Source organism: Pleurodeles waltl, chromosome 12, assembly GCF_031143425.1.
Source record: "Pleurodeles waltl isolate 20211129_DDA chromosome 12, aPleWal1.hap1.20221129, whole genome shotgun sequence".
Classification (NCBI taxonomy): domain Eukaryota; kingdom Metazoa; phylum Chordata; class Amphibia; order Caudata; family Salamandridae; genus Pleurodeles; species Pleurodeles waltl.
Genome location: NC_090451.1, coordinates 194,518,728 through 194,544,538, shown reverse-complemented (window position 1 = coordinate 194,544,538; position 25,811 = coordinate 194,518,728). Strand labels below are relative to the sequence as shown.

The window sequence follows — 25,811 nt, the reverse complement described above, 5'->3', positions numbered from 1 at the left end:
CGCAGGAATCCTTAAAGCACTCAAACATCGAGACTGCTTTGTCTTCAACGAGGCAGGTGCCATCAAAGGGTATGTCTATAAGGGTGTATTGGACATCTCCGAAAAGCCAGATGTCCTCAACCAGGCGTGGCGCCTCAAGGCCACCGTAAAAGCAACCGATCTGCTTAGTGAGTAGGTCGTATCCAGCCCACGTCCTATTATGAACTTGGCTGCGTCTCTCTCGTCAGCAACAGCTTGGGAGAGAGTGTCCCGGGCCTCCTCCAGGACCTCTGACAGCACTTGCACAACAGTGTCCCATAAAGTATGGGTGTAGCAGCCCAAAGGGAATGGAGTGTTCAGACTGTAATATTAAGCTGCAGGAAGAAAACATCTTCCCAAGATGATCCAGACTCTTGGATTCCCTATCCAGGGGCGCAGTAGGGAAAGTGCCATGGGACATTAAGGCTTGGATAACCCAAGCTGGGTTAGGAACACTGAATCGTTAGGAGCAGGCCTGTGGCAGGGGTCTATTGTCTTTTTCACAGGAGCGTCTGTGCTGGGTTTGGACCAGGTCCCCAGCAGGACACCAGTGAGGGCTTCATTAAAGGGCAAAAGGGGTTTTGAGGTCGAAACCCTGGGTTGAAGCACCTCTGTCAGGTTAATCCTGACAGCCACTGAAGGCATCTTAAGTCCCAAGACGTTGGCTGCTCTCCTAACCACCATGGAATAGGACACTCCCTCCTCTGTAGCAATGGTAGGAGAAGAAAGCATGTCAGGGGAAGTGTCTAGACCACTGGTTTCACCTAGGTCTGCAGCCCAGTCCATAGGGTCATCAAGCTGGTATTCCAAAGGGTCCGTGACCCCTCCGAACTCTGACTGCAGCATAACCAATAAGAATAAGGGCCAGGATCCGAACTAGGGAGCCAGATCCCCGCTTAAGTCTGAATCAGCATCACACAACGTCGGTCTGGCTGTGTATCAGAGTCGGCAATAAGAATGGGGTTGACGCTGACTGTGGGCACGTCGACATCGGAACTGTCATCTGGGAAGGTCAAGGTAGAACAACCGATGCCGGTTCAGATCTGGAAACGGATCCTGCAGTGCCCTGTGGAGCTGAGGCCAAAGCCACAGAAGTTGAGGGGCCACCTTCCGGCCCTGCGAGGCCCAAAGGTGCTCTGGCGGGGTCAGACTGTTCAAAGATAAGGCCTCATTGACCTCACAAAGTTGGGCAGGGGTGGCCCCAGCTCCTGGAAATTCAGGCAGGTGTGAAGCTGATCTAGAAGTAGGCTCCGAGGATGGAGGCCTAGAGCAATGATGCTTCTTTTCCCTCATTGCTTCAGCCGACCAACGGGACAAAGACTAAGAACACTTGCTTTTCTTTGACTTCTCCTTGTGCTTACCTGAACATCCTGATGATTTTGAATGGGAGGAGAAAGAATCAGGGCTCCGCGACTGGTCTCGGGACCTTCCTCTCAACCGAGAGAGACGTGAAGCTGAACGCTGGGCTGCAAGTAGCTTTAGGGACCGCTCCCTCAAAGCTTTCGGGTTCATGGTCCGGCACTTGGAGCATGACTTTGGGTCGTTGTTGCGCTCCAAACACCACAGACACAAGAGACACAGATCCATAACGGACATCAACCGATGACAGAAGTCACAGGGCTTGGAGCCAGTCTTCTGCAACGACATCTCGACACACCAGAGTGTCAAAAAAGCTTTGACAAAGTCGAAAATCCAGTCATAAAATGAGTAGGGGTAGCTCATCTTTGGATCTGCGCGAAGGTTTGGCAAGGAAAGAAAAGAACTGACGTCAGCATGCCGGGGTGGCACCAATATAAGTCCTGTGATGTCCTATCTGGCGCGCACGACGCTGATGGTGGACGCAGAGCCGACCGACGCCACCTGACGGTGTACAGGGATACTACTTGAGAAAAATCTCCGAACTCAGACTGACGCCTGGGGGATTACAAAAAGGTAAGGAATCTGTGACTAGAGGTCTTTATCAGATATAGGCAATACCCCACTTACACAATAGTGCTTAGGTGATAAAGTCACAGTTCAGGAAAGGACAGTGAATCACACCCCACTAATTAACAAATCTTACTCCCGTATCTTGGCTTTCAACTTCTTGATTTCAGTGAAGCACATGTGCTACCTGCTGTTTTGCTTTCTCTTATGTTGTGAAGGTCCAATAACTGTTTTGTTTTTCTCCCAACATCACTTTTTTTTTCATTGGGGTAGTCCTAGACTATATAGAATTTACAACCAGGTACTGTGATTTAGTGATTTGTATTTTCATTTTCTTTACTGTGGATACTGGTTTTAATTACACTTTTGTGAACTAACTGCCCACTACACAGGTGAATGTGAATAACTATGGACCACTGGTGTGGATTACATTATTGTAAAACTAGCCACCCACTACACAGCTGGTTGTGTTTTATTATGAACTAATGTGTGCAGCAATAATTGTTTTCATTGTTTCGGTAACCATGAACGTTTATTCTCTTCCACTTTAATGGAGCAAGAAGAGGATATCAGTTATCTCATTATAACCCACACTATATTCTGAATATTTATCAGAAATCTTCAGTACTCTACCTTCAATGATTTCACGTCATTGTCCTTACGTTACAGGGTTGAGGACTCACCTCACATACATAAGAACTGGGACAAGGTGGTAATGGCACTTTCAATCCATGTCTGACTTGTCAATCCCTCAGTTGATAACTATCCCTGCCCAGAAGGGCTGCCTTTATAGACTAGCTCTGCTACTCTATAACCCTACTAAACCAAAGGCTCAGAAATTCTGCCTTAAACCTGTGTACAGGATATGCGTATGTCGTTTTAGAACTAGTCCTAAGTTTGCACAGCAAACACTGCAACAGGTTGTAATAACTGACTAGCTAAGGAGCGTGGCAGAGGGGCGAACAAGCTAAACAACGTGAACTGGTGAGTAATTAAGTTTGTCTAAAACTGGAGGTGAATGACCAAAGTGCACAGATGAAGGGCAGTGTAGTCAGGGCACATGGAACTCATTCTGCCTAGGAACAGCCTCCAAAGCATTATTTGCTGAATGTGGAAACTACAAACAGATAGCATTGAAGTAGCACAGGAAGCAAACAGGCAGATCCCTGGACACTTGTTATGCAGGTTTCTAAGCCTTATGGGAAACAGGCTGCATGTGGGACGGGACACCAATTCAGGACTGGTCAGGGATAATCTATGGGTCTTAATGTGAGTATATCATAGAAAGCACTACTCCTTACTGAATGCACTAATGTATTGCGTGTTCCAATATTCAATGCACAGTAATCGATTCTCATTTATTCCTGTGTATCACTAACAAGAGGCCAAATTCAGGCAAGGTTGAATGTCTGCGACGAATGAAAGTCTGCTTGACAGACAGGTAAACCAATATGCCATTCATATTACGGTTTGAAATAACTCCTAAGGTAGTTACCATTTTGGTGGTGCATATGGGCAATTAAAATTGATGTAACTGATGGCAACGCCACATTTAACATTTCCTATCTAGAACCGTTTAGTGATCAGTACTTAACCTGCATCTAAGTACATTTGATCCTTAGGCAAATAGGAATGGATCCAGTCCTGGGAAAAGTCTGTTTGTGTATTTTATCTATCAGAAAGAAATTGAAACTTACTCTTGCAGGCCACCCACTGAGTATTCAGCCTAAGTGCAGGCTTTCCTTCTAATGGTTACTCACTGCGCTCAACGTCTTTCACATGTACAATATAGACAACCTGGGGACGAACTGCAATGCTACAAATAATGGTGCGGACACGTATATCTTTCTCTTGCATCACATAGTCAGAGGAGTCTGTGCACCATTAACTATAGTGTCTGTTGGAGGTTGAACCAAGTGTAACTGATATCATGACTGATAGGTGTACACAGAATAAACATATGGCTTTGACATGTGCATATTGTGAAAGAGCCTCTTGCTTTGACTAAGGTGTGCAATAAGGGACTTTTTCTGGAAATTTCTGTCCGCTCACGGTTTAATATGCTTTTTCTGTTGTGAATTTCAATCACTGTTAAACCTTTCTGGAGGTGAGGGCTGCTATATGGATTAGACTAAAAAGTTCTGTAGGGCAGAACGGGCAAAGTGCCCATCACACTGGACCTGACTGTCCAGACCATAGTGCTTTTTAAATGTGCGCAGGGAAAAGAACATTGCTGCTTTAAGATATCTACGACCAGAACTCTGCAAGCTAACTCAGTAGTCGCAGCTTTGGCTCTGGTAGAAAGGGCTTGCAAGCCTTCAGGTGTTTGCTTTTTGGACAGTACATCTTGATGCAGAGGACTATCCATTGTTAGATTTTCCATTTCTGCACCTCCTTTCCTTTCTTTGCTCTGACATATCATATGAAGAGTTGATCTTCCACTCTAAACTTTTTGGGTGGTCAAGGTAGAAGGACAATACTCTTTTTGGGTCAAGCAGATGAAGTCACTCCTCTTCTGTAGAGGAGTGAGGAGTAGCGTAAAAGATAGGCATAGTGATGGACTGGCGTACATGAAAGGGAATTACCATCTTCAGCAGAAAGGATGCTCCAGTTCAAAGGACCAGTTTACCTTGATAGATGTTGAGGTACAGAGGATGCACAGGAAGTGCCTGTAACTCAGTGATCATCCAGGCAGATCTTATCGCCACTAGGAAGACTGTTCTTAAGGTAAGAAGCCTGAGTTGATAGTTATGTAGTGGGTCGAAGGGAGCATACATCATAAATGTGGGAACTAGGTTGAGGTCCCACTGTGACACAATGACAGGTGCTGGTGGGAACTTATGTGGGAGACCTTTCGGAAACATATGTACAATAGGGGATTTGAAAAGGGATGACTAATCTGGCAACAGCAGAAGTGTCAAGATGGCAGAAAGATAACTTTTTAATGTGGCCATTGCGTGCTCTACTGGGCTAAGGTGAGAATAAACAAAAGAACCTGGGAAAGGGTTGCGAACAGAGCATGTTTTTCTATATGCCATGCCAGAAACTTCTACAATGGCAGGTGTACACCATCCTGGTGGAAGGACGCCTAGCTGCCAAGATATCATTGCAGATTTCAGATGGAAGGTTAAAAGCTGTCAACTGTTGCCGCTCATGCTCCACGCATGAATGCAAAGTATTTTCAGATTCGGCTGCTCAACTGTTGCGGCACAAGATACTCTTGAAGAGGCTGCCTGATCGGAGGACCTGTGCTCTTGTTCAACAGTTCGGGATACCAGACTCTCATTGCTCAATCCAGTGCCACAAGAATGATTTGGGCCCGGTAGTTCCTGATCTTCTCTTCTTAAGATCTATTAGAAATGGGGTTTCTGGTTGGCTGGGTAGGCACCTGGCCAAGCAGAAACCACCACTCTAATCAGGGTATGGGAGCTACACCCCTAAGATAACCCCTGCTCACGCCTTTGGTAACTTTGGCCAGAGCAGTCAGGCTTATCTCAGAGGCAATGTGTAAAGCGTTTGCACAACACACACACACCAGTGACACAAGAGACTTCACACCAGGTTATATGAAAATAAACTGTACTGCACGTAAATTGTAGACAAAAACAACATAAAATCGGTAACAGCTTGCCAAACAACCAATTGTCAAACCATCATAGGGCAACTCGAAAGAGAGATTCTCATATTGCACAAGTTATGTCATATGTCATCACTGAACAAATTGCACCATGTCACAACATTACAGTAATGCAAAGGGAAAAAGATTTCTTTTATACCTGTCATAAACAAACTCTCTTTATGCAGGCAATGCCGAGCCTGAAATCTGCTTGTTGTTATAACCAGGTATAAACAACATTATAATCCAGGGCATAACACACAGCATAAGTCCTGGGGGCATAAGACCATCAGAGTGAACTGCAGAATACCTAACAATCTACCAAAAGCACTTCCTGTACGAAGGTCACAGCGTGTCTCCGCTTTCATTATAGGTTAAATGGTGGATTCCAGTCCTGGGAGCTCCTGCACTCCTATCACCCAAGATGCAGTACTTTTCCTTTAGAAGGAATGGGTTCTCCGTCAAGGTTTCCTTCCCGTCCTGCGAATGGTTGAACAAATGCCCCCAAAGGTATGTGAAAGGAGGAGTGTGGTGCACACACTGTCTTAGTTGGTGTGGAGACCTTGTGAGGTTTTGACTCCCCCTCACCCCCAAATATGGGAAAACAAGAAGTCAGCCACCCACACCTGCGAAGGGTGGCTGATACCCTCGGTGACTTCTCCCAAGCGGGCCAGGACCAACAAGATCTCTGTGCAGGAGTGGTACTGACGGAAGGGTATACAGGAGGCTGCAAGTCTACTCAGATGAGAAGCGCCTCCGTGTCAGAGTAGCCTTGGAAACTCCAGTGCGCAAAAATGCTGACATTGTGCATTCTCCACAGAGGCAAACAGATCTAACCATGGATCTCCCCACTCTTGCAAGAGACCTTGAGCCACCTCTGGATAGAGACGCCATTTGTGATCCACTAGGCATTGACGGCTGAGTTTGTCTTCTCTGACGTTCACACAGCCCGCCATCTGTTGAACCACTAGGGATCTGCCCTGGTGATCCAGCAATGTCAAAAGGCGCAAAGCCTCCTGACAAAGGGTCCACTACCTCCACCGTTCTGTTTGTTGCATTACCACATGGCAGTGATGTTGTGCGTGAATGGCGGTACCAGCCTTCCCTGACTGAAGACAGAAGCGCTTTCAGAGCCAATCTGATCACCCAAAGCTCAGGTAAATTGATGTGGGGCCTAGATTCCGCTGAAGACCAGAGTCCTCTGATCTCGACCTCTCCCAAAAGGCCATTCCAGCCAGGAGTGATGTATCGGCCACTACAGTCAGCTCTGGTTGGGGAAGGGAGAGGGGTCTGCCACCACTGCAGGTCTTTGCAGTTCCTTAGCCACCACTGCAGGTCTTCTGCAGTTCTCTCTGAGATCCAGAACATGTCAGAGATTCCCCTCACCTGGGCTCTGGAACTGCAGGTCCCACTGCAGAGGCCTCATATGCCAAAGGGCATGTGCTACTAGCAGGATGCAGGAGACCATGAGGCCCAGCAGCCTCACAGTCAGTCTAACCAAAATCCAGAATAGAGGCTGAAGCAACTGTATCATAGCCTGAATCTTCTGGACTCGCAACTCTGAAGGATAATTCCATAACTGCACCATGTCCAGAACAGCGCTGATCAAAGGGAGAGCGTCTGAGAGAGTCAGGTGTGACTTTGGCTCATTTTTAGTGAACCACAGCAAATGCAGAAGATTCGCTGAAGTCTTGAGGTGGGAGACGACTGCCTGTGGTGAGCCTGCTTTCAACAGCCAATCGTCGCGTAGGCAAAAGACTGGAACCTCTAACCTCTGGAGGTGAGCTGTGGTTATCGCCATTACTTTTGTGAACACTCTAAGGGTGCTGGTGAACCCAAAAGAGAGCACAGCAAACTCAAAATGCTTTTGGCGAACTGTGAACCCCAGGTAACGCCTGTGTGCAGGTTGGACAGGATGTGAAAATATGCGTCCTGCAAGTCAAGTAATACCACCCAGTCTCCTGGGTCCAGAGCAGCCAGGACTTGCAGACGCATGGGCATCTTGAATTTCTCTTTTTTCAGGAAGAGATTGAGAAGGTGCAGATCTAGAATAGGATGAAGGCCTCCATCCTTCCTGGGCACCAGAAAGTAGTGGCAATAGCAACCATAACCTACTTCTGATGCCAACACCTATAGCTTTCTTGGCCATGAGAGCTAACACTTCTAAAGTCGGTTATACATAAGGGTCCGTACATCCCTCCCAATTATCATCTAATCCAGGCCTGTTTATGAATAAGACACTGGTTCTGATATTTGGAATCTGCCCCGGTCGGTGCAGGAGGCGGTGCTGGACGAGGCCCATCCTGCACCGTATCAGAGTCGTGAATGATGATGAGGTTGCGCCACCACTGACGTTGGTGGTGTTGGGGGCGTCAGCAGTTGAGGTGGCACCAGGGAAGGTAGAGATCGCTGGTTCAGCGCCGCTATGGATCTGTTAGTGGATCCTTGGGGCCCGACTGGTGCCAAGGGAGAACCCGCTGGTAGGGGGTGATCCTGGACCTGTGTGCCCAAGGGCACTCCAGAGGGATTGGGCCGCCCAAAAATGAGGTGCATGGCCACGCAAAATTCATTATGTTGGGTAGAGGTTGTTTCTTCTCCTAGAAATTCAAGGAGGCAAAGAGGTGGCACAGGTGCAGGCTCGGCCACAGAGCTAGGACTTGAGGGCCAGCGGCCCCTTAACTCATCTGGTGAAGCCAAAGACCTCTTCAGTCTTTTGAGAGACTTACCCTAAGACTTGGAGTGGGATGATGACCACCAGGTATGACTTTGCAAATGATCTTGGGACCTTCCTTGCGATCAAGACCTGTAGCGTCACATAGTCGATAGACATTGGCTGGTGAGAAGATTAAGGGAACGCTCCCTCAGTGCATGAGAGTGCATGGCGGGCAGTGCTTGCTTGTCTTGGTATCATGGTCTTGCTCAACACACCACAGATAAACCAAATGCGAGTTCACACCGGCATCTGTCAATGACAGGTGCCACATGACTTAAAACCTGCCTTTCTGGTGGACATCCTGCACACCAGGAGACAAAGTCTAAAAAAATCTTCACCAAATGATGAAAAAAGGCAGTCAAAATGCAATTGGGGGTAGCTTTTCTCTGGATCTGTGCTTATTGGCAAGGAAAAAAAGAAACTGACATCAGCGCACTGGGGTAGCATCTATATAGGCATGTGCACATCACTTGCAGCGAGGAAGACACCACCAACCGCCACGCAGGGGTACCGCTCACCAAAAATGATCAGATCCCATCTGATGCCTGTGGAATATTCTAAGGTAAGCAATATGCAGCTAGAACTCTCAATCAGATAGTGAAGTCTACCTGCCCCTTTGGAACTTCCTTCTAGGGCTGGAGGGTGTGAAGGTGAAGGCACAGAGGTTGCTTTTTGCTGTCTGGGTGAATTACAGGAGACCGTCTGAAACTGCCAATTTCTTCGGGACTTAGAAGTCGACCTTCTGGAACACACAGACACTGGGACCAGATTTTAAGGAGAAACCAACCCTGACGATGTGTGGGTTTATTTTCGGGTAGCAACGTTACCAGAACTAGTGGAACACTCATAAATCAGCCACAGATGGTATCTTGATAATTCAGATGTTTGGTCTTTCAAGTTCCCTTAGACAACAGATGTAGATGTGTATGGTAGAGTGATTACCAAAAATAGTTGCACTAAAGACTAAAAACGCGTGACAAGCAAGAACTAGAGAGGAGGAGCCAGATGTTAGTGTCACACAAGCCGAGAAAGAAGCGCTAAAGAGCAACGATCTGAGTAGGTTGGGGCTTGTTAGAAATGGGGTTTTTGGTTGGCAGTCAGGTTACCCCCTGTCCAAGCAAAAGCCCTCACTCTAGTCAGGGTAAGTCGCACACAATCCAAGATTATCCTGTGCCCACCCTCTGGTAGCTTGGCACGATCAGTCAGGCTTAACTTGGAAGGCAATGTGTAAAGTATTTGTGCAATAAATCATACAATACCACCATAGAGCACCACAAAAATACACCACACAGTATTTAGAAATATATATAATATTTATCAGGATAATTGTAGGTCAAAAAGAATAAAGTTGCAATGTGAATTTGTAGAGATATCACTGGAAAGTGATATCAGAATGCCTTAAGTCTTTAAAAAGCAAACAAAGTCTCTTTCAGCACAAAGTACCTGGTTTGGAGCGGGAAATCTCCTCAGAGGGCCACAGAAGGAGAGATGCGTGGAAAAAGGGTATGTGAGTTGATTTCTCCCAAGCACACACGGACTTGCGTCGTTATTTTTCACGCGGGAAGTCGTGCGTCGTTTTCCGGCGCGCGGACAGTCTCTTTCTGTGGATCGCGGGGATTACCAGATGTCCCGGGTCTGTGCGTGGATTTTCCTGCTTGTTTTCCGGCTGCGCGTCGTTCTGCGGGGCTGTGCGTCGAAGTTTCGATCTCACAGCAGGCGTCGCGTCGATTTCTCCCTGGAAGTCGGGCGGCGTTGTCCTTGCGGGCCGTGCGTCAAAGTTTTGATCTCATGGCAGGCGTTGCGTCGATTTCTCCTTAGAAGTCGGGCGGCGTTGTCCTTGCGAGGCCGTGCGTCAAAGTTTTGGTCGTCCCGAAGGTGTCACGTCGATCAGCGTCAGTGTGCGGCGTTTTTCTTGCCGTGGAACAAGCTGAGCGTCCAGGTGAAAAAGAGAAGTCTTTTTGGTCCTGAGACTTCAGGGAACAGGAGCCAAGCTCTATCCAAGCCCTTGGAGAGCACTTTCACAGCCAGACAAGAGTTCAGCAAGGCAGCAGGCCAACAGCAAGGCAGCAGTCCTTTGTAGAAAAGCAGACAGGTGAGTGCTTTGAGCAGCCAGGTAGTTCTTCTTGGCAGGATGTAGTTTCTGGTTCAGGTTTCTTTTCCAGCAAGTGTCTGATGAGGTAGGGCAGAGGCCCTGTTTTATACCCAAATGTGCCTTTGAAGTGGGGGAGACTTCAAAGAGTGGCTAAGAAGTGCACCAGGTCCCCTTTCAGTTCAATCCTGTCTGCCAGGGTCCCAGTAGGGGGTGTGGCAGTCCTTTGTGTGAGAGCAGGCCCTCCACCCTCCCAGCCCAGGAAGACCCATTCAAAATGCAGATGTATGCAAGTGAGGCTGAGTACCCTGTGTTTGGGGTGTGTCTGAGTGAATGCACAAGGAGCTGTCAACTAAGCCCAGCCAGACGTGGATTGTAAGGCACAGAAAGAATTAGGTGCAAAGAAATTCTCACTTTCTAAAAGGGGCATTTCTAGAATAGTAATATTAAATCCAACTTCACCAGTAAGCAGGATTTTATATTACCATTCTGGCCATACTAAATATGACCTTCCTACTCCTTTCAGATCAGCAGCTACCACTTCAATACTGTATGAGGGCAGCCCCAATGTTAGCCTATGAAGGGAGCAGGCCTTACAGTAGTGCAGAACGAATTTAGGAGTTTTACACTACCAGGACATGTAAACTACACAGGTACATGTCCTGCCTTTCACCCACACAGCACCCTGCTCTAGGGGTTACCTAGGGCACACGTTAGAGGTGACTTATATGTGGAGAAAGGGGAGGTTTAGGCTTGGCAAGTACTTTTAAATGCCAAGGCGAGGTGGCAGTGAAATTGCACACACAGGCCCTGCAATGGCAGGCCTGAGACAAGGAAAAGGGGCTACTTAAGTGGGTGGCACAACCAGTGCTGCAGGCCCACTAGTAGCATTTAATCTACCGGCCCTATGCACATAAAGTGCATATTACTAGGGACTTATAAGTAAATTAATAGTCCAATCAGGTATGATTCAAGGTTACCATGTTTTAAGGGAGGGAGCATATGCACTTTAGCACTGGTTAGCAGTGGTAAAGTGCGCAGAGTCTAAAAGCCAGCAAAAACAGTGTCCAAAAAGTGGAGGGAGGCAGGCAAAAAGTTAGGGGTGACTACCCTAAGGCTGTCAGGTCTAACAGGGCTAATTTTTTGTAATGCTTGCATAATTTAGAGTATTCCTCAAATACAGGTTTTGTGTATTTTTATTTTGGAAAGTACCCTTTTTCATGTAATTTTTCTCCCTTAGGAAACCGGTTTCAGTAGAAAACACCTTGAGTAAACTGTGAAACTGAATAAACTGTGCTGTGGCTGTAACCCTGTTTCAGCTCAAATGAGTATCCTGCTGGTATCCAGATTAGTGAATATTGCACAGTAAGCCTGTTTCTGCGTGTAGCTTGCACTTGAGAAACAGGCCCAGTGCATTTTGTGCAATATGCATTATTTCACATAACTTCATAAAATTAGGCAGGTTATACAAGACAGAAACTTTGCAATTTGGTCCCTCTCACACAGCTTTAAGGTGCTCAGGCACTAAAAATATTCTCTACTGAAAATGAATCAGGGAAACTTATGATTCTTTGGTTCTTTTACACTTATTCATATTGACTACTTTGATTCCCATCCACATTTAACTAAGATTTAGATCCAGGAAGAGGAAGGGCTTTGCGCTTTGATTCTAACCTCCATGTGTATGATGTGCACCATGTGACTTTTAATGAAACTGAGTATTATGTCAGTGTTTCATTCTGTATTCGTCATATACAAAATCCGAACTGGAAATGGCAGTCGTTCATGCTTTAAAGGCAAGAGGGCCACATGTGAAAGAAGTCTAGCCTTCTGCATGAGACCCATTCTGAGGAGAATATTGTAAACACATTTTGTTACCGATCTGGAAGGGGTATGAACAGGCACAGATGGAATCACCACTGCGTAGGTAATGGATGGAGTATTTGCTTCATTCCAGATATGGAATAAATGTGAAAATACATGTATAATAGAAATATATATACATTTTAAAAAATTGTGGTTGCACGCAGCGTGCACGCAGGGCATGACACAGCCAGAAGCATTGTGGGCCCAAGTAGCAGCGTTTTGGAGCTGTTGGACCTCCTGAAATGTTTGAAAGAAATACATACAATTGTATAAAAACGCACACTGGCTTACAAGTCTCTGACAATTTTTGTGTTGCTCACAAAACTGTGCTTTGGCAGAATGCAGTCACACACACCTTTTAGGAACCAATGGCTCAGATCAGCTTGCTCACTGCTCATCCTGAATGCTTTTGTGGGTAGAAGAAAAATGTGAATGGCAGCTGAACACTAGATCTAAAAATGTGATATTATTACTACTACCATTATTATTATTATTATTATTATTATTATTACATCAGCTGCCTCGCTTCCAGAGCGCTCTGTATAGGCAGACCACTTAGCAGGTCTATTATGAGTTTCAGAGCCGCAAGACAATCTAAGAGTAAGAAGTTTCTCCAACTGGAATCTCCAAAATGTGAAACAATGCAAGCTCTGAGGAGATCGTGTTCAGTGGCCACAGTGACCATCTGGAACAATGATCCGATTCAACTAAGAACATCCCAGGACATCATGTCATTCCGAAAAGGCTAAAGATATACCTATTTTAAAAATATCCGAGGTAGCTTTATATTAAGGAAGAAATTCAAAGGGTGTAAACTTTCAATGAGAGTTTTCTCTAGTAAACTCCCTGGTTAGATATCCAACTGCCCTGGAAACGTATGAAAGCAATGTCAATAGGATAGGAGGTGTCTCTCTTTTCCTCTGCAGAGATATGTTCTCTTTATCTCCATGACTCTTAGATCATATTTGTTTTATACTTGTGGAGAAGTGTGGCACAATGGTTAAAGCGGCAGACCCTGATGCAGAAATCTGGACCGGGACCAGGGTTCAATTCCCACCTCGTGGGTCTTGGGCTCATTTCCCGTGGACCAGATAATTCTCACCTCGTACCTAATCTAATTAATGGATCCCACTCTGTAACTCTGGGCAATAGCTTGCTTAATCTCCACAATGGCCCTCACAGCGCTTGGATGCCTGGCTTCACCCTGGGTCTATCCAGGAGTGGGTGCCTCACAGGGAAAAGCCAGGAGGGGTTCCACAGCGGTATGCGTAAAGCGCATTGAGGCCCTAACGGGTGAGTAGTGCGCTATATAAGTGCGAAGTTTACAGTTTTACAGTTTACTTGTTGCCCTCCATACCAGAGCATCCTTTGTATACTCATATGCACTCATGTTGTTTGCAGAGAAATTTTATACTCTCTGGTGCACCAGTGCTGAATTAAAAATATCAATTTTTAATTTGTATTACTTAAAATAAAAGTCTCTTGCTGACACCAGACCTAATGAAGTGGTGGGGACTGGGGAGTGCCCTCATAAACGAGAAGGGTATGAACACTCAAAAAATGGTGAGGAATAACAGTTTTTAGAGGCACCACTGGAGCCCTGATTGTAAGTGGGCTGCAAAAGAGTGTGGTATTTTAACTGACCTGATAAATACTGATACAGAAGGGCGAGGTAATTACTGGGTGCGGAAAATAACTCATATCCCAATTTTTCCTCTGGAAAAGGAAGCAATTGCTCATTAAATTGGTGTTTCCTGCACCAAAAACTGCATGCATTGGAAATTACCAAAAAGGGAGGTTTGGTCTGCTGGAACTTATCAGGAGAAAATTGTGCAGTTATGGTGTTTACTGAAAAACTCGAAATTCTAATCTCCGCACAAACAGGAGGTCACATAAAGACTAAAAATTACCACCACACTCGGAACCAGGCCCTTTGAGACGAGGTGCACACTGGCAGAGTAAGGGAAAGTGCCAGAAAGTAAGAATATTGTGTAGATGACTGGGAATGGGTAAATAACAAGTTTGTAAGACTGTCTACAGGTTCCTGTGATAACATACCAATTCCTGGTGCATGATGCTACAATTATATACTATTACGGATATCACAGTACAGGAAAAAGGGCAGACTTTGAGACAAAGAGCTTGATTTAGAGGTTGACAGAAGGAGTAAAGGCAATCAAATTGACAGAGGATCTTATATCTGTCAAATTTTGGGATTACCACCAGTTCTGTGTTTAACTCTATGGGCCTGCGTGAACTCTCATGACGGAGATTCATACAAAGCCATTTAAAAGGTTGGTGTGCATTCTTCATTGGTGACAGATGATGACACAAAACGTTTCAAAGTTTTTACTTTTCCAAAAACAAATTACCAAAAGTGGGAGTTTGATTCTGATAAAGTAAAACTCAGAGCCCCAACACCCTTAGAGTTTTCTCCTAGGATGTTGGAGGGAGAAATAATTTAAAAATCCTATCTCATAAAAGCAGGGGTCCCCCAAGGATCAATCATTTCTCCTTTGCTTTTCAACATCTACATGATATCATTAACAAACTGGTCAATGATTTTCAACTCACATGCTACAACTAAGCAGATGACACACAAATACTACTTACATTGGAATGCCCCAAAGACATTGAAAACCCACAAACCTTCAGTTGCCTCAGAGCTGTTGCTCAGTGGATGACTTGGAGCCATCTCAAACTAAATGCCTCCAAAACTGAAATACTCATATGTGGTGACTGAAAAAAGTACGACCCACTGTGCTCCTTGCCTGACGTTCTCGGACCACCTCCTCAATTATCCAAGGAAGTTAAAAACCTTGGAATTACCATGGACTCCAAGTTAACTATGAATGCCCAAGTGGACAAATTAGCATGAACAAGATTCATCACCTTGAAGTCTCTGCGACGGATCTTCACCCACCTCGGATTTCCACACAAGGTGCATGCTACTGTCTCTCTTGTACTATCCAAACTGGATTATGCCAATGGCCTCTACCATGGATCATCTCTATCTATTATGAAAAAATTGCAACGTATTCAGAAAACCTCTGCCAGACTACTATTACATGTAAAGCAACAAGCCCACACCTCCCCTGCCTTGAAAGTATTACACTGGTTACCTGTTGCCAGAAGATTCGCCTCCAAGCTGCTTTGTATCACCCACAAAGCTATACATGGAACAGGACCACTTTTTATCAGAAACAAAGTAACCAAATACACTGAACAAAAAAACCTTCGCTCAAGATTGGCACCCCGCCTTAGAACACCCCCATACAAGAAAAAGACTATAGGTGGTACATCCTTCTCCGTTCAAGCAACCAAACTATGGAATTCATTATCCCCAAATATAAGATCCACGGATAACTATCTTGTCTTCAGAAGACTACTCAAGAGTTGTCTCTTTCCTTCATAGACACAATACTCAAACAGCAATAGACTGCATATGCCTGTGTTGATAAATATTTTTTATCTGAATATGTGTATATTTTAGATATGTATAGTTCTTTAGGAAATATGTATCGCTATAATGTCATAACAATAAATTACACACAGACTCTTTAAACCTGTTTACCAAATATATATTTACTCACAATTAAATATGTATATGAATATATATGAGTATATATATATATATATATATATATATATATATATATATATATGTGTGTGTATAAATAAAAATAAAATCTATAAATAAAACAAACTATAAATAAGTAAATTAAAGTAAAAAATAATAATGAATAAAGAAAAATTATTGAATGTTATTTATATATATATATATATATATATATATATATACAATTATAAATAATGAAACATATTATAAATGTACTCTCTTGTAAGGTTTACTGTGTCTGCCCATCACCATGTCATGTCTCTATCAATCTATCCTCCATCCCCACTCTGACTCATTCCAAATCCATTCTACTACTTTCATCTCCAAATTAACCCTGCCCAAGCTCTTCTCTCCTCTTCCACTTCTAGCTCTCGCAAACCTAATTTTACTACCATGATCTCCCAAACAACCCTAATAAATTCTCCCTCGTTTATCTCACCTTGACTCATCCAAAACCCCTCCTGCTACTATGATCTCCCTAACCCAGGGTTCTGCAAAGTCGGTCCTGGAGAGCCGGGATCATGGCAGATTTTTAGCATATCCACATTTAGAAAAATGTAGATTTCTGAAACATCTTTTTTCTAAATGTGGATATTCTAAAAATCTGGCATGGACCCGGCTCTCCAGAACCGGCTTTGCAGAACCCTGCCCTAACCCTTTTCACAAACTCTTCCCTCCTCCATCTCTCCTTTACTCATCCCAAGCCTCATCAGATTACTATAAACTCCCAATTAACATTTCTGGATTCTTACCCCCTCTATCCCTCCGTTACTCTAGTCAATCCAACTAATAAACTCACATATCCTCTGCTCAAATTAACACATAAAAATACTAAAACTGAACTCATAGTTCCCTATAATAATCCACCACTAATTCCTCTTGGGCTCCGGAGTAGCGTTCTACTCGACGAAAAGCCATTTGACGCCTCGTAGAGGTAGTAAGCACTATATAAATACTATTACAATACAACACAATAGGTTTTATTGTCCCTCACTGCCAGGATGTACCTGGATGTGACAGACATTTTTTTTTTTAAAAGCCATTCCACTCCTCACTATAATTAGAGCGGACGTAAGATGATTTACTGCCAATGGCCTGTACTCCCTTGAGCCGTCATAGGAAGTTTTATGGGAGTAGACTACATTGTACTCCAGTGGCATAAACCTGTGGGTTCGCCCGACACAAAATTGGGTGGGCAGACCACAAATTTGGTAAACGTGAATCTGGCGAGGACCCTGTCATCGCTGCCGATGACCCTGTCCACCAAACTCTAAATCAGCCCAAATATAGAGGTTTAAGGCAAGCCAACAAACAATCACATTACTTAGACATGACAGTTCTTATCTTCATATTCTATGCATATTGTATGCATTTAAGCCCTAATAACCACAGTTGCACGTACATTATGCATTACACTTTTTTGGTTAGTTCCTGTTAAGGTGGCTTCTAATATCTTCTTCTTAAACAAGGAAAGGGAAGGGAAGGGTGCTGCAGTGTTTCAAGCGGCTGAGCGAGGAGTTGGCAGTCTGAACTCAGCACAAAATAGGGTAACAATGAAACACTGGTTCATTCGAAGATGTGTACACTTGAAGAACCAAGAAAAGCAGATACCTTATGCTACTGGAAGGTAGTAAAGCTAGCATTTATGTACACATTTGCTAAATTTTAGGTGTGCCATAGTCTTGCCCTTCTCGTGATTTTCAAAAACTTCATATAAAAAAGAAAGACAATTACATCGACCAGTTGCGTAACGAAACTTGAGTGGGGCCCCCTACAAAGTACCTGGAGGGGGCCCTCTACCCCCTGGACCCAGTCAAGTGCCTGCCACCCATGCACAGTGTACTGTGCTGAGGGGGCCCCCTGGAGCTCGGGCCCCCTGGCACCGCAGGCGCTACAGGGGCTTTTGTTACACCACTGGCATCGGGTTTTGGCCAGCCCTCTTAATTCAATGGTCTGTTCAAGTGTCATTCGCAAAATCCTTCCAGCCACTACAGTATGCAGCATGGGGCAATAGATCATCCCACTTCGACTACATGCACTCATGCACTGTGTGTGATGGCACTTTTCTCACCACATATGCACTACCACCTGAAAAGGAGAGTGTTTGAGAACCAGGACAAGTATGCTTGGGTTGATGGGCCACTCTTACATCTGTATACTTTTTTCAATTTTTTTTTCTTGCATAATTCTTAGGTTTGCACACAAAAAATTCATTGCATACTTTGCAAGACCAATTGGCTTGTCCAATGCTTGTTATGGATGTTTCTTTCTATCCTAGATTCTGCTATTCAACGCAAGGAAGCATGAGCTCCTTAACGGTGCAGCAAGACATTAAACATAAAAACTTAACAGTTACAAAAACAAAAACTTAGAATCAGCAAATTACAAAAAATGTCGAGATTCTGACAAAAACGATAATAAACGATGAGTGTACGGAAACGTGAGAAAGTAAAAGGCACTTTATCAAGTACCTCATTTTGAAGAGCTGCCAGATGACCTATATGATGTAATTGTGTTCACAATTAAATATCGCATCAGGAAATGAACAGGGGCTGAAACTGGGACATAGAAACACAAATAAGCAGGGAGAGATTACAAAGAACATTAGTACATACAACTTGGACTTGTCCATCTTCTGAGATCTGGTGGATCTGGACCTGCTGGGCATTGGCCAAGGCGTAGGCTAGTGCTTGTGGCTGCGTCTGCTGAAGTTCACTTGAGCCAGAAACTGTGCATTGAACTCCCTCTGGAAGATAAGAGCACAAACCATGCATGATTCACATGTTCTCAGCCAGACTGGTGGTCACTGTGGAGTAAAGCCAGGTCAAGCCTATGGGACACAGTTCAAACATCTTCTCCAAGTGCAGTCAGTTCAAACAGCCAAGTTTAAAAAAATTCTATTACAATTCACCAAACATGAAATTGCACTCACAAATCTTATTATTCACGTATTATATTTAATTATGGAGTAATGTGCACCCATGGGAGGGAAGCGGTAGTTACAACCCAAGATGCCCTACAATGTTTGTGTACACCCACAAACCGGGTAGTGGAAATTCACAAACTTCTACTCGCCCACTACCTTTTGGAAACGTTCAGAGATTTACTCCTGGTAAAGACAATAGTATATCTGTTTCCAGAATGGCAATGGACATGGAACATCCCAGTACTGGTCAGAGTATAGCAGAATTGCTCAATGTGTCATTTAAAGCCATCTGTGAGCAACACTTGGCATTATAGATCCCTTTGGGAATACAAATGAGAGGTCTTAAGCAATGCTTCAACGGTTGTTTTACTTACTTTTAGGGTGCAGAATTAACAAAAAAGCTACAGAGCTGCAATATGTAAGCTCTGCACATTGGTACTATCCTCTAAATTTAGGCACCCCCCCTTTATAAGTGCCTCTGAAGCTTCGGTTTACATTTCCATATAATATGTATTTCTGTCACTACCATTGGGTAAGTAGCGGCCAGGAATTAACAAACAAACTCTCATTCACTTAGGGCTGCACAGAGATCAAATATCTCCTAAGTCAGGAACAACATGACACATACCTCTCTTACCAGGTTAAGTATCCTGCCTGGGGGCCATGCATGCCCAATATTCTGCGCTCAAAGTACTATTCTATCCAAGGAGGTATCTCTTGGGTGGTTTAAGCCCTAGCCCTCCTTATCCCATGACACAACAAGGATTCAGTATGCGAGAGCAACCTATTGTGTGTCATTCATGAGCACAAGCAATACATAGGAAATAATACTGCCAGAAAATGTTCTACCTTGATTTGCCACCAAAGAACCCTGGAACGAACAGGGCCCTCTGCTGTCCAACTTTACAACTACCTCCTTTCCTCAGGTGACTCTAAACAACCACTCCACTTCAAGTATCAGTTAAGACCAAGGAACATTATGTCAAACTCTTTAGCCTTAGTAGCCTTAATGGATCTACTACTCAAAGCACATGTGAGTCGTCTATCTCTTGAGTATGTTCAAGGACACAGGTACCTTGAATTGGGAAAGCAGATCTCAGCCATCTAGAAAGGTTATTCGAACAGCAGTGCTTCACAACTTCATTTTTGTCCCCTAAAGAAGACTAATGGTAAATCTTTAGAAAGGCTCTTTCCCTCAGTATGCAGTCACACAGTGCTGTATTGCTCTAAGAGACCATTCAGGGTACTACACTCATAGACTTCTTTATATATGTGCAGCAGACATGATGTCCGTGCATTTCACAGAGCACATAACCATTTGAAGAGTTCTCCTTTATGTTCAGCTATAAATCTTTGAATCTATAGCTTCCGGATATCGCAATGTAAAAAAAATCAACCACAAGTGTTGGTGAGTAAGCTTCAGAGAGCTGCACAAGTCCTGGTCAAGTATATGGGAGAGTCTAAACTTTTTTAATTACATTACAAGTAGAATTTAAGCTACTGGTACTTCTCAATTGAAAATGTGGGGTTCCTTATTTGTCACATTTGAACACTTTTTACTAATTCTATTACTAACAGTTGCATTAGTAGTAATACAAATGTATTTTCTTTACTTAACCCCGGTAGGGATATTCACACTTTTTTAATTTCTTAACTAGATTGTTGTTCGGTTGTGTTGCTACAGACAGTGGCGTAGCGTGGGGGGTGCAGGGGGGGCCGGCCGGCCGCAACATCTTGGAAGAGACTAAATCCACGGGTTAGGGGGCGCAAATTACTTGCCTTGCCCCGGGTTAGGGGGCGCAAATTACTTGCCTTGCCCCGGGTGCTGACAACCCACGCTACGCCACTGGCTACAGAGTCCCCTTATTTTCTTTAGGCATTGTCTTCCTACTCTGGCCTAGTTACCATACAAGAGCCAAAGCACACTCCTGGAAACATCTCACAGTAGAGAAGAAGGCAGCTTCAACACTAACCTTTAGCACTTCTTTACGGGCTCCTCCAAGCCACTCGCAGTTTTAAGATGGAGAGTCTGATTGCCAGCTGGGAACCTAATGTCCTCACAGGAACTGACTACTTTTCTTCTACCTCTCTTGCAAGTTCACACTATAGCCCTTGAAGTGCCACATATTCTAGTCATAGAATGATGGACTGTGTGTCTATTATACACAGCCTTCTCAATTATGGATACCTGCTGAACTGGGGTTGATGCAATCACTTAATTCTACAATGCTTAACTAAAGGCACACCCAAATGCAGTAACGTTTACTTAAGTCAACACTGTTCTCTTCATTGCACGCCTTCATTAACTTCAACGTTCTTTGCTCTCTAATTTCCATCACACTCACAGGAATTCCAATCAATCTCCCTCCATGAATTTCATCATTTCTTTACGTCTAATGTTTATCAGAGTAGTCTACCTAACGTTCATCAATCATTTCTTCCACCTTTTCATAGCTGTTCTCTGCTTGGTTTTTAGTTCTGGGATGTAAACTCTTCCCTCAATTATATTCTTCTTTTACTTCTCATTACAGTTCCTAAGATGAAATTCTCCCTGCTGCCCGTATATTTTTTTCTTTGACATTCAATTCTCCTTCGCATTCATCACTTCTCTGTCTCATTTTCATCGGTCCTCTTGGCTTAATGTTCATTGCTCCGCTCTCCTTCATATTTATCACTTCTTTGCCTAACCTACATCCATGTTCATCATTCCTCTTTTCTCGCACTCACAATTCTCGTTCTCACATTTTACTCTCGTCTTGTCACATCACTTCTCTTTGCCTCATCATCACCCCTCTCTCCCAGATGTCTGCTGCCCTTGTCTCCGCCTCTACCCGATCCCATCTGTGTTTCTCTCCTCATGTTCATCGCTACCCTTAGTCCATTCTCCTCTTTTGCAACTATCACACTCACGTGCGAGACTCCTCTCACACCAGTCACCTCCTCGCGCCCGCACGTGCATCGCCCACTCCCGCTCATTACGTCCATCCTGAATATTCATCAGTTCTCTCTCCCTGACGTTCACCGCTCCTCTCCACCATGTGTCCGTCACTTCTCTCCCGCCTCAATTAACAGGGGAGATAATGCTTCCCAGTGACGTTCACGATGCTTACATCCACACTTCCGGTAGCGTTTGACTAAACGGTAAACGCAAGCACGAGCACTTTTTCTAAGAAAGCCCTGGGAGCGCATTTATAATGGGGGCCGTTTCCTGCACAGGAGTGACCCCCCGCGAGACCCGCGGTGAGCCCCGGCAATCCGAACCCAGGCGGACAAAGAGGCCTGTCCTTGCGACATGCCAGCTGTTACTTCACACATGTGAACAAAAACAACGCCTTATTTAGGGCTTAAACAGTAGGTTGGTGCAAGATGCAAAATGTTAAGCTCATTTGAAGGCCAGGAAGGAAGGTGGGGAGGGAACTGAGGAAGCGGAGGGGGCGGCAAGCGTGCCAAAAGACACCTCTCACGGGAGACAAAAAAATGCTTATAAAAATACGTGAGTATTTGGGATTCAGGGCACAGGCGAGGCAGAAAAGGAAGCTTTTGTTAACAACACATCTTCTCTGTGCAAAGCTTCACCCTGTGCGTTTCGTTCTCTCTTCTCTAACAACCAACTCTTTTAGGTGCCTGTCCAGGTCTGAGCAACATTTATCTATTTTTAAAAATTCCCACTGGTGAAAAACAAGCAGAAAGATTAACACCATCCAGTCTGAAAGGAGGGCGTGCCACCAATTCCACATTATCACGAGCTCCCTGACTCCAGATCTTGTTTTCAAAGGTTGTATTTTTTTATGACAGACAGTAACTCCAATTTACTGCAGTCCTGCAAAATGATCTCCTAGCTCTAAAGATAAAGGCCCTCCATGGCGAAGTAAGAAAGAACCAGTGGCGTGGCAAACGTACCGTGGTACCTACTGCAAGAACGAAAACAAGCATTGGCAAAGCCAATAGGTCTCGCCTATACAGCAACCTGACAGCTATTGGCATTGTAAATGTCAATATCCCTTAGCCATGTGATATGGAGTGGAGTGGAATTTATGAGGGTTCGATGTGAATTGTTTCTTGCGGAATTGTGTGGTGTTGAGGGAAGTTATGTGTAGTGGAATTATGTGGGATGGTGTGCAGTGGAATTATGTGGATAGTAATTATGTGGTATTGAGTGTGCTGTAATTATGTGGCGTGAGATTGTGTGCCACAGAGTGTAAATATTTGTAGTGGTATTGTGTGTTGTGGAGCAATTGGTCTCGACAATCCGAGAGCTATTGTTTTTGGCATATCAATGTCCATGTCTTTAGCCATGTCGGATAGCTGCATGTGAAGAAAAAACACCAGCGTTTAGTTATAAAAGTTTAGTTACCCATAACTTCACAAGCTAGGGTGGATAAAGGACATTTAGCAAATGGAGTAGGCAGATATTTGTTGAAAATATAACAAAATAATTTCGTGAATTAATAAGAAGGCTGGCATGTGTACTTAATGTATAGATAGTACGGTGGGAATAGTAATCCATTAATGAATGGCATCATATATGCGTGATACAGCAGGATGCAATTCGGCACTGAGGACACAAGTATTGTGCACTTAATTACCAAGAGGTTCCAAATGCAACTTCCTATTCAACAATACAATATGCATGGCAAGAGTGAGGCCAGCAGGCATGCGTCAGCATTTTACAAAAACTTAAATATATAAATTCCTATGACCACCAAGAAGTATCGGAGCTTTCCTGGTTGGAAGAGGGCCAACATGAAAAAAAAGATAGTCATGTGCTTACATTGGAATGCCCCAAAGACATTGAAAACCCACAAACCTTCAGTTGCCTCAGAGCTGTTGCTCAGTGGATGACTTGGAGCCATCTCAAACTAAATGCCTCCAAAACTGAAATACTCATATGTGGTGACTGAAAAAAGTACGACCCACTGTGCTCCTTGCCTGATGTTCTCGGACCACCTCCTCAATTATCCAAGGAAGTTAAAAACCTTGGAATTATCATGGACTCCAAGTTAACTATGAATGCCCAAGTGGACAAATTAGCATGAACAAGATTCATCACCTTGAAGTCTCTGCGACGGATCTTCACCCACCTCGGATTTCCACACAAGGTGCATGCTACTGTCTCTCTTGTACTATCCAAACTGGATTATGCCAATGGCCTCTACCATGGATCATCTCTATCTATTATGAAAAAATTGCAACGTATTCAGAACTCCTCTGCCAGACTACTATTACATGTAAAGCCACAAGCCCACACCTCCCCTGCCTTGAAAGTATTACACTGGTTACCTGTTGCCAGAAGATTCGCCTCCAAGCTGCTTTGTATCACCCACAAAGCTATACATGGAACAGGACCACTTTTTATCAGAAACAAAGTAACCAAATACACTGAACAAAAAAACCTTTGCTCAAGATTAGAACACCCCCATACAAGAAAAAGACTATAGGTGGTACATCCTTCTCCGTTCAAGCAACCAAACTATGGAATTCATTATCCCCAAATATAAGATCCACGGATAACTATCTTGTCTTCAGAAGACTACTCAAGAGTTGTCTCTTTCCTTCATAGACACAATACTCAAACAGCAATAGACTGCATATGCCTGTGTTGATAAATATTTTTGGTATGGGCTCCATCAACATTGAGGGCCAACTGATGTAAGAAACGGAAGGGTTGGAGCACATAACTCAATTGATTCCAAAGTAACTGTAGACAGTTGGTAAGGAATTTGACCTAGGCTTGAAGTAAAAGTCCACAAAATGCATTTATCATTCCGCAAGGATTGTTGCAAATATACAGAAGATGATACGAACAGCCGAGTATGTGGAACATCCCGCGCAGCCAACATCGGTTTCATCCTTTCGGACTTTCTTGAGACTGACAAATTTTGTAGGTTAAAGGGCAGGCATTTTGAACATCCGAGAGGCGACTAATTGTTCAATTTATATAACTTGCATTCTGTATTTCAGGACCAAATGGTGCTGGGAATTGAGTGGATATGAAAAAAAGGATGTGGTCATGAAAAAAAGGATGTGGTCGTTGTCAAGAAAGTGGGCCTGCGTATGACGTGCTCAACGGTAAGAGGCAAAAGAGAAGAAAGTATGGAAATCAGGCCATGATAATCTGTCCAGGATAAAGGAGCCACGGTGAACCAGAAATGCACTATTGTGTGTATGTAAGACTCAGAATTCATACTTAGGACTTTCTTGTTTTTTTTCCTTTCTTTTAAATATACTGAATTTTGTTTTTTTAAAGATGAAGGTTGGTTTTGTTACATCCACATATTTACTGGACAGCAGGAAAGATGCTCTATCCTTTCTCTCTTTGCAGTCACAGATTTCAGTCTTCCAGGATGCACTGTCCTTAGATATTTTCATTAGTCACAAAAACAGCATGTGTCACATGAATTCAACCTGTTGATCACCATATAGGCAAAAATTGGATATATTGTTTTCATCTTGGTCTAGGAGGGAATACATTAAAGCATGCAAGGGTGAACCATCTTATTCTCTCTCTATACTTCCTTGCGGTCAAATAGTTCATCATTACTCAGAAATATTGTCCCAATTTGATCTAGTCCAAAGTTTTGGTTGCTTTCAGTTTCGTTTCCTCCCCTTCATTCTCAGTTCAGCACAGGCTGTTTGTTTTACGCGTGATTTGGAGAGATACGTTCTTTTCAGCAAGAAAGGGATATTGGTTAGCCCACTAAGTCCAGCTCAATGCGTTTTTGCTGAATTGGCAGCATCAGATGTTGGAAGTTTTGACCAGCAACAGAATATTAAGGTGTCTCCATATAGGGTATCTCTCTTTATGGTATAATGTGCTGCACCTTTCTGGCTCTAAGTTATAGTTGTGCTAAGCCACCTTCTACCTTAAGTGGGACTGATCGATTGGTGGTGGGACGGCTAAGGCGTTTATCAGAGTGTTCCTTTGTGCTGTATTCACTGGCTAGAACAGTTATTGAGAATGCAGAGTTGGGCTGTGTAAGTTGTTATGGCACCATACTTGGCTTGGTATACATTTTCAAAATGCTTGAGCATACCATT

At 44.0% G+C, this 25,811-nt stretch overlaps 1 protein-coding gene across 4 annotated transcripts in view; it reads right to left on the bottom strand.

The window, feature by feature from the left end:
• Nucleotides 1-25,811, bottom strand: part of BANP (BTG3 associated nuclear protein) — a 927,800-nt gene that overhangs the window by 399,293 nt on the left and 502,696 nt on the right. For all 4 annotated transcript variants that reach the window (XM_069217391.1, XM_069217392.1, XM_069217390.1 and 1 more), the window contains one exon: nucleotides 18,463-18,593. In XM_069217391.1, the coding sequence (XP_069073492.1) occupies nucleotides 18,463-18,593 (131 nt within the window). The remainder of the gene's footprint in view (nucleotides 1-18,462; nucleotides 18,594-25,811) is intronic.